The sequence below is a fragment of the Lasiosphaeria miniovina genome (genome assembly GCF_030549165.1).
Source record: "Lasiosphaeria miniovina strain SMH2392-1A chromosome Unknown B0T26scaffold_2, whole genome shotgun sequence".
Taxonomy (NCBI): Eukaryota; Fungi; Ascomycota; class Sordariomycetes; order Sordariales; family Lasiosphaeriaceae; genus Lasiosphaeria; species Lasiosphaeria miniovina.
The window spans coordinates 83,154-97,056 of NW_026848221.1; the positions used below are offsets into that span (position 1 = coordinate 83,154).

Consider the following 13,903-nt stretch of genomic DNA (forward strand, 5'->3'; position numbering starts at 1 on the left):
ACTCTCGATCTGCCATATACTGATAACTGGAAATGCAAGAAACCCAATTTCTGCGACAGCCAGGAGCTTGTGACAATAACTAGGAAAAAATGGTGGGGAGACGTTAGGGTGCAGGGGTATCTGGTTAGACATACAAATGAGAGACTCGGCTCTTCTCCACCCCAAGCCGCCACCCGCATACAACGTCGTGCCTCTTCCAAGAGGAACGTGATTCAATCAGCCAAAACACGCCATCCATTCCTACCATACGTGATCAAATAATCCACCCTTCCCCTTGAATATGGCGTAGAGTATCATTTTGTATTGGAAATTTCATTAGCTCATCTCTGGCCGTGTCTGGTAGTGACATGGTCTCGAGCGTTGCAAACACCACGCGACAAGGCACTCAAAGACGCACCGATAGACATCAAAGTATAGAAACTTGTCAGAGTTCGTCCTTTGCATGACGTACCGGTTCCTTGACCGCCTCAATAGCTTCGCTCGCAGCACTAGCCACATTGTCGCCAATGCTTTTCATGGCTTCAACTGCCTCGTCGGCCGCCGACGCAGCTGTCGCCTGTGCAGCACTGGCGAGACTGGATGCGGAAGATACACCAGTCTCGTAGGCCGCATAGAGCCGTGATAATACGCTTTCGGAAAATGTTGGCTCCTTCCCAACAAGCAGTTCTAAGACGATGCTGCTCACTGCCGAGTATTTCTTGGAAGCCTCATCGGAAGCCCCGGCAGCATAACTGCCAGCAGCACTTGTAACGGATGCCGCGCCATCGCCGGCGGCCTGAGTAACCGACGAAGCGTAGTCGCTGGCAACACTGAATATGCTCTCGTACCACGGAGTTGGTGTCGGTGCCCCGTAGACCTGGATGCTAATCTTGCTGACTACCACTTCCCAGCTTTCGGCAGCCTTGTCTGCAGCGCCTGCCACGTTATCATACCCGGCCGCAGCAGCAGCCGACACGTTTTCGCCAAGAACAGACGCTGCAGAAGCTGCACTCTCCCCAACGAGAGAAGCTGCAGAGGATAAATTGTTCCCAACTACCGAAACGGCAGAAGCAGCAGACTCACTAACTACCGAAGCTGCAGAAGACGCAGACTCACTGGCAACCGAAACAATGGATGACGCGGTTCCAGAAAGGTTGGTTGGTGTTTGCGTAGCGGTCAGAGAGCTGAGGGCTGAACTTGCGGCAGCCATGAATTCGGAGTGCCTGACATGGGCCACGCCAATCGCCGCGTAGTAATTGTGTCTAGCGTTGTCGAGGAATTTGCTCGCATAACTCGCAGGCGACGATGGAGTCGGAGTAGCAAGACCAACGGCAATCTTGGCACTCTCAAACTGCTCCTCGGCCCAAACACGGCCGTCCCGGAGTCTATCGGCAGCAATGGATTCGATACTTTCCATTGAAGGCCAGTCAATGCTCGGCATAGATGGAATAGGTATCGTGGTCGGAATGATGTTTTTTGTTGTTGGTGTGCCGTATATTTGATGCGATGCAGCTTCCAATGCGTCATCGAGTCCAGCACTTGCCGACGCCACCGCCTTGCTGTAGGCCGAAGTAACTGATGCAAGCATTTTCTGGTGGGCGGGAAGAGGAGTCCCGTGGACTTGGACAGACAGCACAGAGATAGCCTGCGAGTACTGGGCATCTGCGCGTGACATGGCCGCTGAGTATGCCGACTTCAACTCTTGACGTACCGACTCCATCACGCCCGCAACATCGTCTACATCTTCAAGTATGGGCTCCCGGCTGGGAACAGACTGCGCGGCGGCGCCAAGAAACGCAGGCTTCACTGACGACGGGGAAGCCGAGACGGGTAGTTCTTCTGTGGGAACTAGGATGTCGTGGGTTTCAAGATCCGAATCCTCGACTGGGAGCTGGATCGGGGCAGGGCCGTCTTCTTTTAGCTCGCTGGTGTTTCCGGCCACAATTGGAGTTTGTTCCAAGATGATGGTGGATGCAAGATCCGGGGCTTGTTGTGTAGTCGAGTCGCCGCCTTCCGATGCGAGTGTTGCCTCAGTGGACTCCTCCGTAGGTTTAGCTTCGTCCGGTGACATGCTCTCAACTGATGGTATAGCAGATTCCACAACAAGGCTGGAGGCTTCTACTGGGAGGCTAATTGCGGCCTCGCCAACGGCAGATCCTGCACTGCTTACAGAATGTGAAGCTTTGGAGGCAAACTCCCCGAGTGACGATGAGGCCTGAGCAGCAGACTGAATTTCGCTTGCCGACCGTACAGCCTGTTCCGATTGCTCTTCAGCCGTGCTTAGAGCATTCTTGACAGCCTCCTTCGCGTCCTCGACAAGTTCAGCTGCTAGGTTGGCCCCTTCTTCAATCTTCTCTGCAACCGCATCCTTGCCCGCAACAGCAGAGTCTTCGGCCTTGCTTAGAAGGTTAGCTGCCGCATCCTTCAAGGCCGTAGCAGCCTCGGCGGCCTGCTCCATAAGAGTGCTATCAAATTCGGAAGTGTCGTCGGATGCAGCGAGCTTCCACTTGGCAACCTGCTTAAGGCGTGCAAGCTCCTTGGCGGCGGATGCTGCGATATTCATAGCCTCGTCCTCGATGTTGGCGCCTTCGAGCTGGGCGGCCTCAAGGTTAGGGTGGGTTACAATCAGATTCTCCAGGTCGCCTTGCCACTCGTCGAAACGGCTCTTGAGAAGATGGTACTTCGCCCAGTCCTTGTAGGTAATGCCATCCATCCAAGCCCATTTCATACCAATCTTCTGAAGCGCAAGATCTCGTATGTTCTCAAGGATAGCAAAATGAGTTTCTGCCGCCTTCGTGATGGCCGCTTGCATCTCGGCCTCGTAACTCTCACGCCACGCGCGCACATCTAGGGCCTTCTCCCTGATGGCCATGCCCGCCAGCCGAACGACCTTGACAATTTCCTCCTCGCTCTCCTTTGGAGAGGCGCTTCCCTTGTTGGCCGCACCGACGATTGCTTGGATATCGCGGCGAAGGCCGACCAGGCCAGATACAGTGCTTTTCTGAAGCTGTTCTAGTAGAGACTTGCCCGTAATTCTTGCGTTGCGCCGGACCATCCTCTTCGTGATCTCTTGAACTCGCTCGTCTATCTCCGCGGCGCCCTCGTCAGCGGCCTTGGAGTATCTTTCCTGCCAGTCTTTCAGGTCGGCAGCAACGGTCTCCCGGGCAGTCCGACGGACGGGATCCTCGTTTTCAACTGAGCCATCAACCTCAGGAGGTGGCACAAGGTCTGCAGTCGACCTCGGCTTTGTCGACTCCGTAGTGTTGTCCTCCTCCTCGACCTGCGTTGCGACACTTGAAGTCGTCGAAGAAGACAAGCTTGAAGATGATGAGCTCGAGGAGGCGGAAACGGAAGGTTTAGCAAATGACGATGAGGCTTTACTGGATGAACTTGATATGGCCGGTCAGCTGGTTTCGGCAACGGAGGTTTCGGGAGGTATACAAGTAACTTACCTTGGCTGCGACTCGGTAACTGTCTTGGGAACAGTCTTCTTGCCGCTATTGTACCTGCCTAGCCGCTTGCCAATCTTGACAAGTTGCGGTTCGACATTCTCGACGTAGATAACCCTCAACTGCGGCCAGACAGTCGCGTCGAGAAATACGTAGGTCTTATTCCAGGCCCAAATAACCGACGGCACAGCCTTTCCCGTGGTGAAATCCGAGGCAGCGGCATAGCCCTGATAGACATACGGCTGTATGTACTGGTATGAAGGTAACAAAAACTCGTGATATGTCTGCAGGGCGTTGGTGCGCGCAATCTCGAAATAGGGCCCAGCAACGGCTGTAACGCGAGTGACATGTGGGCCCAAGTTCTGGTTATACTGGGCGACGGCGAGATGCTGATACTTAGCAATCTGGGGCTGAACGCTCTTCTCCCACTGCGCCCTCCCATATGACTCAGCCAGTTGTAACCTGGGAGCGCCGTGCTTCTTCGCGTATCCCCAGCTTGGCGAGATGACTCTCTGGTCAACTACATTGTAGTACGGCCGAACAATATCCACATAGGGCGCTGCGTAGGCGTCATAGTAGGGCTCGAAGATGGGAGAAACGGCTTGTACGAGTTGGAAGTAGGGCTTGCAAATTCGTGGAGAGGTCTCGTCACAGGCGTCGAGGGTCGATGGACACCGAAGCAGAATCGTGAAGATGGAATACCATGTCAAAAGTCTGAGACAGAAAGGTCGGTCAGTGGGCCAACTCTGAGGGTAGGTACAGCTTGCCCAGCGGAGTCGCCAAAAGGCACAGAAAAGCTTACCTGGCGAGGGCGCTGAGGCTGCGAGCAAGGAAGCCGGGCCGAGAGGGCGTAATTCTCTTCTTAGGGCCAACGGGGTGGCCGTTGAGTGTTGATTTTATAGCGCCATTGATGCCGTTCATGGGCTTCGGGCCCTTGAGCGACCCGTTTGTGTCGTCCATGGCGCGCTGCGGTTCAGCGCCAGGCTGAGAAACGCGACAGGCGTTCGAAGGCGTCTGGGGAGAATTATGCGGCTCACGGTCGCAAGGAGAGCATACGGAGCTTCTTGGTGGAGGGCGAGGTCAAGCCGTGTCAATCGGCGCCCTTATTTCCTGGGCTGATGTCGCGGGGAGGGAAAGATAATGGTGGCCGCGATGACACGCCAGAAAAAAGAAGCTCGGACGATGCCACAGACGCACTAAAACTCGCTCCTGCCACGGCGCGGGCGCGGGGCCTGCTCTTCCTGTTGGCCCGGGCTTTGGTAAGCGAAAAGCAGGGGCAGTTGGATTTGCATCAGCAAAAAAATGGCTTCGAGGTGGAACTCACTGTGGTATTATTCTGTATTGTATTTTTGCTTGCTCCTGCAGCGCAGAAAAATTGGAAACTGGTCCCAAATGTCAACTTTCACAGTGGCTATCGGTAGCTATAGATGCAAAATTCCGATCCTCTCTTTATCTCGTCCTTGGTTTCCCAATGTGCTGGGAACTAACGTCACGGCTCTCTCGAGCTTGTTTTGGCGCGACTGTCGTTTTAGCGCTTGTTGGTTCACGTCATTCGGCGTTGTGGCGGCCAGCCCACCCACCAATCCCAAAGCCAAGCGAGACCAATAGAGGGGCCGGGATGTATCTCCCCTCCCCTCCAACCTTACGTAGTTACACGGCCGGAGACTTCATGGACGTTCTCTTGGCTACTTCGTAAATGTAGGTAGGTATGTTCCGAGGCTAGACAAGTCGTGATTTAAGTTGAAAAGGGGTTTCTTAAGATTACGATATGTATACTCCGTAGGTACCTAGCCCAGTGCTGACATTACCTTAGGTACCTTACTTATGTTGGCGGGTTTAGAAATTTATAGCCATGATTCGTATCCCAGGCTTGTCCCAGGCTTGTCCTTGACAAGCCGGAAGCCAGCAATATTTATGATTTAACATTGTCTTGCCGTCGCCGAAACATTTTCCACCGCAAAATGGCATTTTACCTTCCTGCCATCGTGTCTCAGGATAAAAATCAAGCCAGGATCAACCTCAACCCTATTGACATGAAATCTTTTCGTTTAGGTTTCCATATGAGAACTCTACATCTTTGAGCTAACTGCGAAACCTTCGGTCCACCTTTCTGATATCCAAACGCAACGCATATACAATCCAATCCCTGAATGTGAAGATCTGAAGGGCCTTAGCACTTTACGGCTCGACCTTGGGTTTTTCGCCGAGGCAGGTAATAACTATTAGAACTTTATTCTAGAATCATAGAGACATATCTATTCTCTGGAGATGCCTATGAATTAAATAGAACGCCTTTTTGCCGGTGTATTTGCGATAATCCTCTCCTTACTTCCAAGTATCCTGATTCCCAGGTACGTACTTGGGCAAGCGGAGGCACGTGCTTCAAAGCCCCACTCTTCACCTTTCTCGCCGTGGGCGGGCCTGAGTGGGCCCAACCAGCCTGCAACCCTTTTCAGTGGGAACATCTCGGTTGACCCCACTGATTTCCAGAGGCAGTCGAGGTACATTAGCAAGCAGTCCAGCCGCAACCGAAGTTCGCAACCTTTCAAGTGTCCTAGCCCCCCCACCCACGCTCTTCACCACGACGTCCCATCGCTTGCCTCAGGACCACTGAGCAACCTGGAACCTCGCGATATCCTCCCCCCACCAGCTTAACGTTTGCACACCGTCGTGCCGCGCGCAATCCGCCATAGCTTTGTCCTGCGTCGCACATCTCTTGCCATCCCGAAGCTGGCCGGCGGCTCTTTGTCTCCGACTACCGGCCGCACCGCTATCGTCCTTGCTACGCAACTGGCGCCCGTCTCCCCATCGCCATTCTCGCGTTACTGTTGCCGCATACATATCTACTCATGACAAGGTAGGACGCGCATCTGGGCTACCCTGGGTGGCATGTCCCTAAAGTTAGCCGCCGTTCCGACAACTCAGCTCCAATTCCAGCCATGGGCGACGCGCGAATAGACCCGTTCCTGGGTCACGACCCAGCCCAGTTTCCGAACACGCGCCTCCGAGCCTCCGCCGCCTCCGAGCACAGCGACAGCCCCGATCCCGACGGCCAGCCATCATTATTCCGGACTGCCCAGCCCGACCTGGGCCCGTCGACGGACCCAGATACATGTCGGATATGTCGGGGCGAAAAGACGGCTGAGGAGCCGCTCTTTTATCCCTGCAAATGCAGTGGGAGCATCAAATTTGTCCACCAGGACTGTTTAATGGAATGGCTGTCACACTCTCAGAAGAAACACTGCGAGCTATGTAAAACGCCTTTCCGGTTCACGAAGCTTTATGCACACGACATGCCCAAGGCCCTGCCATTCCATGTCTTCGTCAGCCACATGGCCAAGTACACCGTTAGAAACCTGCTGGTCTGGCTGAGGGTTGCGCTAGTGGCGAGCGTCTGGTTGGGCTGGTTACCATATTTGATGCGCTCGGTCTGGTCTTTTCTGTTCTGGATCAGCGATGAGGGTCTCGGAGGCGGCTCCTCTTTCTTCGGGAGGCAGAACGCCACAGCCGGAGACAGCTTCAACAGCCTTGCTACCACAAATCACGCCACTGGTGTTTGCCCGTCGAGCCCCCTGTTCGCTGCGTCAACTACAGTTGCAACTATCGGCGGCGTCTTAGACGGGCTGCCCGTGGACTCGGTTCAGCTGGTGAGGGGCTTGTACAGCATCAACTTGACGTCGGCAAACCCCTTGTATTCAACAATATTACGTCTCCTCTTTGGCACGGTTGGCCTTGCTGAGAAGCCCACAGCAACCGCCTCCAACGCCAGTGTTTCGATCCTCGACAACGCCCTATCTGCCTCGGCGAGCCACCATTCGCTGCTGAGCGAAGTTGGCTTTCTTCGGAACATGACGCGGCATGCGTCAATCAACCGCACCATCATTTCCACTCTCGAAGGCCAGATCATCACCATTCTCGTCATTGTGTGTTTCATTCTCATCATTCTGGTAAGAGATTACGTTGTGCAACAACAGCCCGAGATCAACATGCGCGCCGCTTTTGCTGCCGCCGAGAATCCAGCTCCGCAACCGCCTCGAGAGGACCCCGGGGTTCGAGCAGAAGACATTGAACACCTAGCTGGGCCTGGAGAAGAGGAACCGGTGGACGATAACTCCGATGAAGAGGCGGCCCAAGCTTCCATGGCTGCGGATCATACGAGCAACCAGTCGGCTATAGAGGATCAGTTCTTTCTCCACCGCCAGACTTCAGATAGCGGCGCTCTGGGCGCTTCCGAAGAGTCGATGCTAGCCCCAATCTTGGACGTGCATCGAAATCTGACTATTCCTGGGGGCCCGACGGCAAGCCTATTGGACCATGAGAGAACAACAGTCAACGAGTACCTAGAAATATATAGAGAGGCTGGCGGAGACCCAGAAAAAATACTCGGGATTGCAAAAGAGCGCCATCTAGAAGACAAGCTGGACTATTGGATCAGGCTCACCCGGTCAATGATGGACCGAAACAGACAACCGGATAATGAAAGCTCAGATGGAGGTGATATGTCCGAATCGACCGCGGAAATGAGCACGGCGGCTCAGTATGCCACATCGGCCGCCACAAGATCGACCGGCTCCGGCTCTAACCAATCATCAGAGTGGGTTTGGCCACCCGACCAGCAAGATCAAGCCGATCCGGGGGAGAAAGGGAAGTATCCGGCAGCCGAGGAAGAACAGGACAACTCGGAAGCGCAGCACATGAACCCCTTTAGGCCACGTTCTAACACCGACGGCCCCAGAGTTGGCGACACTCTGAACCCCCTGGCTAACAACAACTGGTCATTCTCTGATTTACCACACCAACCACTGACGGCACCAATATTGCCATCACATATATCAGCCACGCAACGAGACCTTTACCCTACCCACCCGTCCCCGACGACGCCTGGGCCAAGCAATACAGGAGACACCTTGCCATCGGTGGTCGCGGCTAGTCCACCAGGCTCCTCGAGTCCTGTAGGCGAGGATGCTCGCCAGGATGCGGAAGTCCTTCAGCTTCCCTCCGAAACAAATCTTCCTGCTTTGCTTGAGGATACGCAAGATGTGGATGTTGTTCTTTACCGCCCCACTGCTGAGGCCCCTCTACGTGGACAGCCTGCGTCCTTGGCTGAGCGGGTTGCCGACTTCATGTGGCGCGACGTCGACGCCATTGACCCCGCGGAATTGGCTGCCGTGGATATGCAAGACGGGTTTGGGGATAATGATGACGCCGGCCTTGCTGCCCTGCAAGACGACGCGTTGGCCGATGATGAGGAGAGGGATCGGGAGGTCGTGGAGGCTGCGGTCGCAGCTGGCCTGGACCCTGAAGCGATTGAGGACGCCGAGGATCTCGAGGGCATCCTGGAGCTACTCGGGATGCGGGGCCCTGTCGCGGGTCTGTTCCAAAATGCCATCTTCTGCGCCTTTCTTGTCTCCATCACCATTTTCCTCGGCATATTCGTGCCATACAATATCGGACGAATCAGCGTATGGACCATCGCGAACCCCGTGCGCCCGGCACGAATGCTATTCAGCATTTCGAAATTTGTCCAAGATTGCGCCGTTGTTATTCTGGGGGCTTCCTTATTTTTGTTCTCCTACGGGCTTCAGTCACAGGCTCGGCTGGTCAAGTTTATGTCCTTCGCCGACTACATGCAGGCCACCACCGCGGCCTCCTTGGCCATGGCCTTGAGCGCCGCAAACCGAATCGCCGCTAGCTTCATGACGGAGCTTCCCATCATCTCAGCTTCAGAAATGCGCAACTTCTCCGCCCTTAGCCACGAAGCCTTGCTCGCCGTAAAGGAGCACCTCGGGGCTGCATTTGCCACTGTGGGGAACCTGTTCGTGTTCTTGTCTGGCGGTGACTACGCTGGCAAGGGCTCCGAGGTGATGTCAGTGGCCGGAAACATTTCTGCCGTCGCGTGGGCGGGCCTGAAGGACCTACCGGACGTATTATCGAATCCGGGCTCCTGGGTCATCAATCTAAATCTGCCGGAAACAGCGGGAACCATCAATCCAGAACTTGCATACTGGAACGGTATGGACAGGTTCTGGGCCATCATGTGCGGTTATATCGCCATATCGATAATTGCGGGACTCTATCTCCGTCGCGGCACTCCTTTCTCGTCCGGGCAGACCGGCCAGGACTGGGAGGCGTCCATCATCGACGGGCTGAACCAAGCCAGCGGGGTCATGAAAGTCATTCTGATCATCGGCATCGAGATGCTTGTCTTCCCTCTCTACTGCGGCATGCTCCTCGACGTTGCACTGCTACCTCTGTTCGAGAATACGTCGATGAAGTCTCGGGTTCTTTTCACCGTCAACTACCCTGTCACCTCGATCTTTGTCCACTGGTTTGTTGGCACGGGTTACATGTTCCATTTCGCCCTGTTCGTCTCCATGTGCCGAAAGATCATGCGCAAGGGCGTCCTCTACTTCATCCGCGACCCCGACGATCCCGAATTCCACCCGGTTCGTGATGTACTAGAGCGCAACGTCACTACCCAGTTGCGGAAAATTCTCTTTTCCGCCTTCGTCTACGGCGCGCTTGTTATTGTGTGTCTCGGTGGCGTTGTTTGGGGGTTGGCACTGTCACTCCCTACCGTTTTGCCCATCCACTACTCGTCCAACGAGCCGGTCCTCGAGTTCCCCATTGACCTCCTTTTCTACAACTTCCTGATGCCCCTCGCGGTCAAGTTCTTCCGGCCCAGCGACGGCCTCCATGCCATGTACACTTGGTGGTTCCGGAAGTGTGCTCGCGTGTTGAGGATCACCTGGTTTCTCTTTGGGGAGCGACGGATAGACGAGGAGGGGCATTTAGCCCTTGGGAAGGAATCTACACATCGGAACCTGACCTGGTGGAGAACGCTATTCTTGGAGTTGGACGACAGCGGTAACGTCATTCCCAAGACATGGAAGGATACCTTCGAAGGCGGCACTGCCAATCCAACCTTGTCCATCCCCACCGATGAGTTGATCACCCTAAACGTCAAGAAGATCAACCTCGTCAGGTCTGGGCAGCTCATTCCTGACGGACGCTTTGTTCGCACCCCGGCATCTGACCAGGTGAAAATTCCCAAGGGCAAGACGGTCTTCTTGGCCGTCAACGAAAACAATACTAGACGGGATGAACAGCCTGACCAGGCTGACACGGATATCTACTCGACCAACCAGTATCAGTTAGTCTTTGTACCGCCGCACTTCCGCGTCCGCGTGTTCCTGTTCATTCTGTTCATCTGGATTTTTGCCGCCGTCACTGGCGTCGGCATCACCATTGTGCCACTTGTTTTTGGCCGGCGCATGTTCAAGCTACTCATCCCTAGCCACATACGCACCAACGACATCTACGCCTTCAGTATCGGGATCTACGTCTTAGGCTCGGTCGCCTACACGGCATTTCATCTGCGAACAATCTATCGAGCCGTGGAGGAATGGGTCGTGGCAGCCGCTTTATCGGCGTACAATCGCGACGGCGTGCGGCGGGTTCTGAACACGGTGCTCCGTGTCGCCAGGGTCGTTTACGCCTATGTCTTCCTTCTGCTCGTCTTCCCCCTCATGGTGGCCTCCCTGATGGAACTGTACGCCTTGATTCCCCTTCACGAATTCATGTACAGCATCCTCCTGTCAGGCGGTGGCACCTCGACTACGTCGTCTGCCGAGGCCGCCGATCTGAACCCAAGGCACACGATACGAGTGATCCAAGCGTGGACGATTGGCCTGCTCTACTTGAAACTGGGCGCACATTTTATAACCCATTGGTTTATCGACACTCGGCTAGCCGCCGCCGTCAGAGCCGTCCTCCGCCGTGGCTGGCTTGATCCCGACCTTGCTGTCCTCACTCGCGCCTTTATTATCCCTGGCGTTACGCTCTGGGCCGCAGCCGTTGCAACTCCGCTGCTCGTCGCCAAGTTCACAGTGGCAAATGGCCTTGCCGAGGCCATCGTACAAGGCTCTGGCGCGGTGCTAATAGACGGTGTACCCGACCAGCCATTGCATGATGCCTACTTGGTTTTGATATATCGTCTTAGCTTCCCCTTCATTGCACTTGGTATCGCCATGTGCATCATGTTGTGGAGCATGGTCGGCGTTTTCCGAAGCTGGAAGGTGCGGATACGGGATGAAGCCTACTTGATCGGCGAGCGCCTCCACAACTTTGGCGTCGTTAACGGCCCGCCGAAAGCTCGAGGTGCCTGGAGAGCCAGCGGGTCACGCCTATGATGGCATGCGGAGGCCGATTTTCCCGCGTCCTCCCGCATCCCGGTATCCCGGGTTTCCTAGGTACTTTTGCGGCAGCACCGTGGGTGTATGGGCGTGTATGGGCGTTGGGGAATGAAATGCATTTCTGGAGATTGATTATAGTCTTGGTTCCAACAAAATTCCCCCATCCTCGACACGACGTTTTGGGTCAATGTACGTACGGGTAAATTACGATTAGCAACCACAGCGCATATATGTCTGTTCCATATCGGCGTTCTCGGGATCTATGGGCGCAGTGTTGAAGATTATTTTACCACCAATTATATCAAGAGATATTTCGCGTCACTGACAGTGCAGGCGAGCATGCAGTGTGATAATTCGCTGCCTCGATTCGGGTAGTCCATCTATAAGAGGTATTTCTATCTACATATCCATGTCTATGTCAATGTAATGATTGCTATTCAACTCCACGTTTTTTCCTTTCCGGAAAGGTTAGGTACCAGTCCACATCCTTTTATCAAGAGACCAATCCTTCCAAACAAGGTGCACTTGAAGTGCCTGCTGCGCCCATGCCAGAGTGCTGGCGCATCGCATACGGATACATCGTGAACGGTCAATGGTCTTCAACGTCCTCGTCACGGCCGGGGTACATGATGTCCTGCACCATAACTGCGCGAACGTGGTGGAACAGCACGAAACTGTAGACGAGCAGGAGCAACACGGACATGGCTGTTGCAAACCAGAGCACGACGTCGTTCTGGAACGCGCGGCCAAGTGCGATGGTGGCCAGGATAAATCCCGTGTTGGGGAAGACTGAGGCCCACCAGCCGAGGTGGAAGTACTTGGGCGGGCTCTGCAGCACGGCCAGCGCCACGATGGCGAACCACCAGAAGCTCAGCGACCACAAGAACCCAGCCCCAATGACGGCCATGGTCTGGATGATGCTGGCGTCAAGCAGCCCGTCCATGTCGGCATCGAAGCTAGCCGGTAGGCCCTCAGACAGCCCGATAAAGGCCAGGGCCGTGAACGCCGGCGGCCCGACGCACATGAACAGCCCTGGCCGGTGCTCACGGTTCGGCAGCCCAGACTTCATCAGCCGCCCTACCATGTGGGAATACATCATCATGGCGACAGCGACACCGAGCCCCTGGCACGTCAGTCCGGCAATGATGATGCTCACAGCCTGCTCGGGCGGCTGCGAGGGGGCCACAACCGACGCCACGGTACCGGACAGCATGATGGGGAAGATGGGAAGGATCCAGGTGGGCATCATGGTGTGCAGCTCGAAGCTGTGCGCGGCGAAGACGAACGAGTACTGCCCAATGGCCAGCACCGTCGTAACCACGACGTAGGCCCAAAAGGCCGCCTGCATGGCCCACAGCGGGCCGGGGCCATGCGACGGCGAGCTGCCGATGCCGTCGACGCCGTACCGCTGCGTCGACGTGATGAGCGTCGCCACCGACAGGAAGAAGGTCGGGAAGAAGAAGCCCTCACGCGGGTGCGTAATGGACCGGCTGAACGACCCCGCCACGAGGAAGAAGCGGCCGACCAGCGCCGACGTGATCAGCGCAAACAGCATGATGTTGACAATGTACACGGCCAGCCCGATCTGCGGCAAGCCGGGGAACTGGTGCGGCTGCGCTGCGATGAGCAGGGATAGCCCGCCCGTCGCCATGGTCAGCGTGTACCACGCCCAGGTGAAGTGCGCTAGCCGATCCCGGACCCCGAGCCGAGGCCGGCTAGCCGAGTGTGCATTCTCGAATGCATCCTTGAGCAACTCGTCCTTGGTGCGGTCTTTCTCCGGGTCGTGTACCAGCTGTTGCTGGCGTTGCGGTGCTAGGTTTGGCAGGGGGCGGCTTTGCTCCTGGCTGCCCGCATGCTGTTGCTGGATAATGACAGGGGCGTCTTCATCCCGGTGGGATGCGAGGGCAGTTGCATAGGTGATGGCCGGAGACTTTTCGCTGGCGTCGACGAATGGGTTCGGGTCAAGGTCTACCGAGCTGCGGGACGAGGGCCCCGAAAACCTGTCGTCGCCGAAGGCTGAAGGATGAGGTGGCTGGAATTTCGGCTGGAAGGCCACAATACTGCGTGGGTTGGTATTTGAACCGAAGGCCTGGTGTTGCGGCCGCTGTGCTTCTTGTGGCGTAGACGAGAAGCGGGTTGAGTCAGAGTAAAATGTCAAGTGCAAGTTGCCACGGTCTGTTGATAGGTCGTCTGGCAACGGCATTGTTGAGCGTCCACGCACGCTGGCAACTCCGAGCCCTTGCTTGCATCAACAGGCCCTTGCTTGAATCAACAGGAATG

General features: G+C 55.6%; 3 protein-coding genes across 3 annotated transcripts; 1 reads left to right on the top strand and 2 right to left on the bottom strand.

Moving 5' to 3' along the window:
- Positions 1 to 424: 424 nt before the first annotated feature.
- On the bottom strand, positions 425 to 4,825 carry B0T26DRAFT_845733 (uncharacterized protein; the record flags this gene model as incomplete). Its single annotated transcript, XM_060447592.1, has 5 exons — positions 4,753 to 4,825; positions 4,231 to 4,669; positions 3,432 to 4,142; positions 2,129 to 3,368; positions 425 to 2,017 (listed from the first exon to the last, which is right to left on the bottom strand). The coding sequence occupies exons 2-5, from the start codon at positions 4,386 to 4,388 to the stop codon at positions 425 to 427; spliced, it is 3,702 nt and encodes a 1,233-aa protein (XP_060299569.1). The 5' UTR covers positions 4,389 to 4,669; positions 4,753 to 4,825.
- Positions 4,826 to 6,367: 1,542 nt separating this feature from the next.
- Positions 6,368 to 11,620, top strand: B0T26DRAFT_737673 (uncharacterized protein; the record flags this gene model as incomplete). Its single annotated transcript, XM_060443480.1, has 3 exons — positions 6,368 to 7,477; positions 7,523 to 8,410; positions 8,519 to 11,620. 3 exons carry the CDS (start codon positions 6,368 to 6,370, stop codon positions 11,618 to 11,620), a joined length of 5,100 nt encoding a protein of 1,699 aa, XP_060299570.1.
- A 592-nt stretch (positions 11,621 to 12,212) lies between these two features.
- B0T26DRAFT_747132 (voltage-dependent anion channel-domain-containing protein) lies at positions 12,213 to 13,826 on the bottom strand (the record flags this gene model as incomplete). The annotated part of the gene is made up of 1 exon (XM_060444799.1): positions 12,213 to 13,826. The coding sequence occupies one exon, from the start codon at positions 13,824 to 13,826 to the stop codon at positions 12,213 to 12,215; it is 1,614 nt and encodes a 537-aa protein (XP_060299571.1).
- Between the last annotated feature and the right edge of the window lie 77 nt (positions 13,827 to 13,903).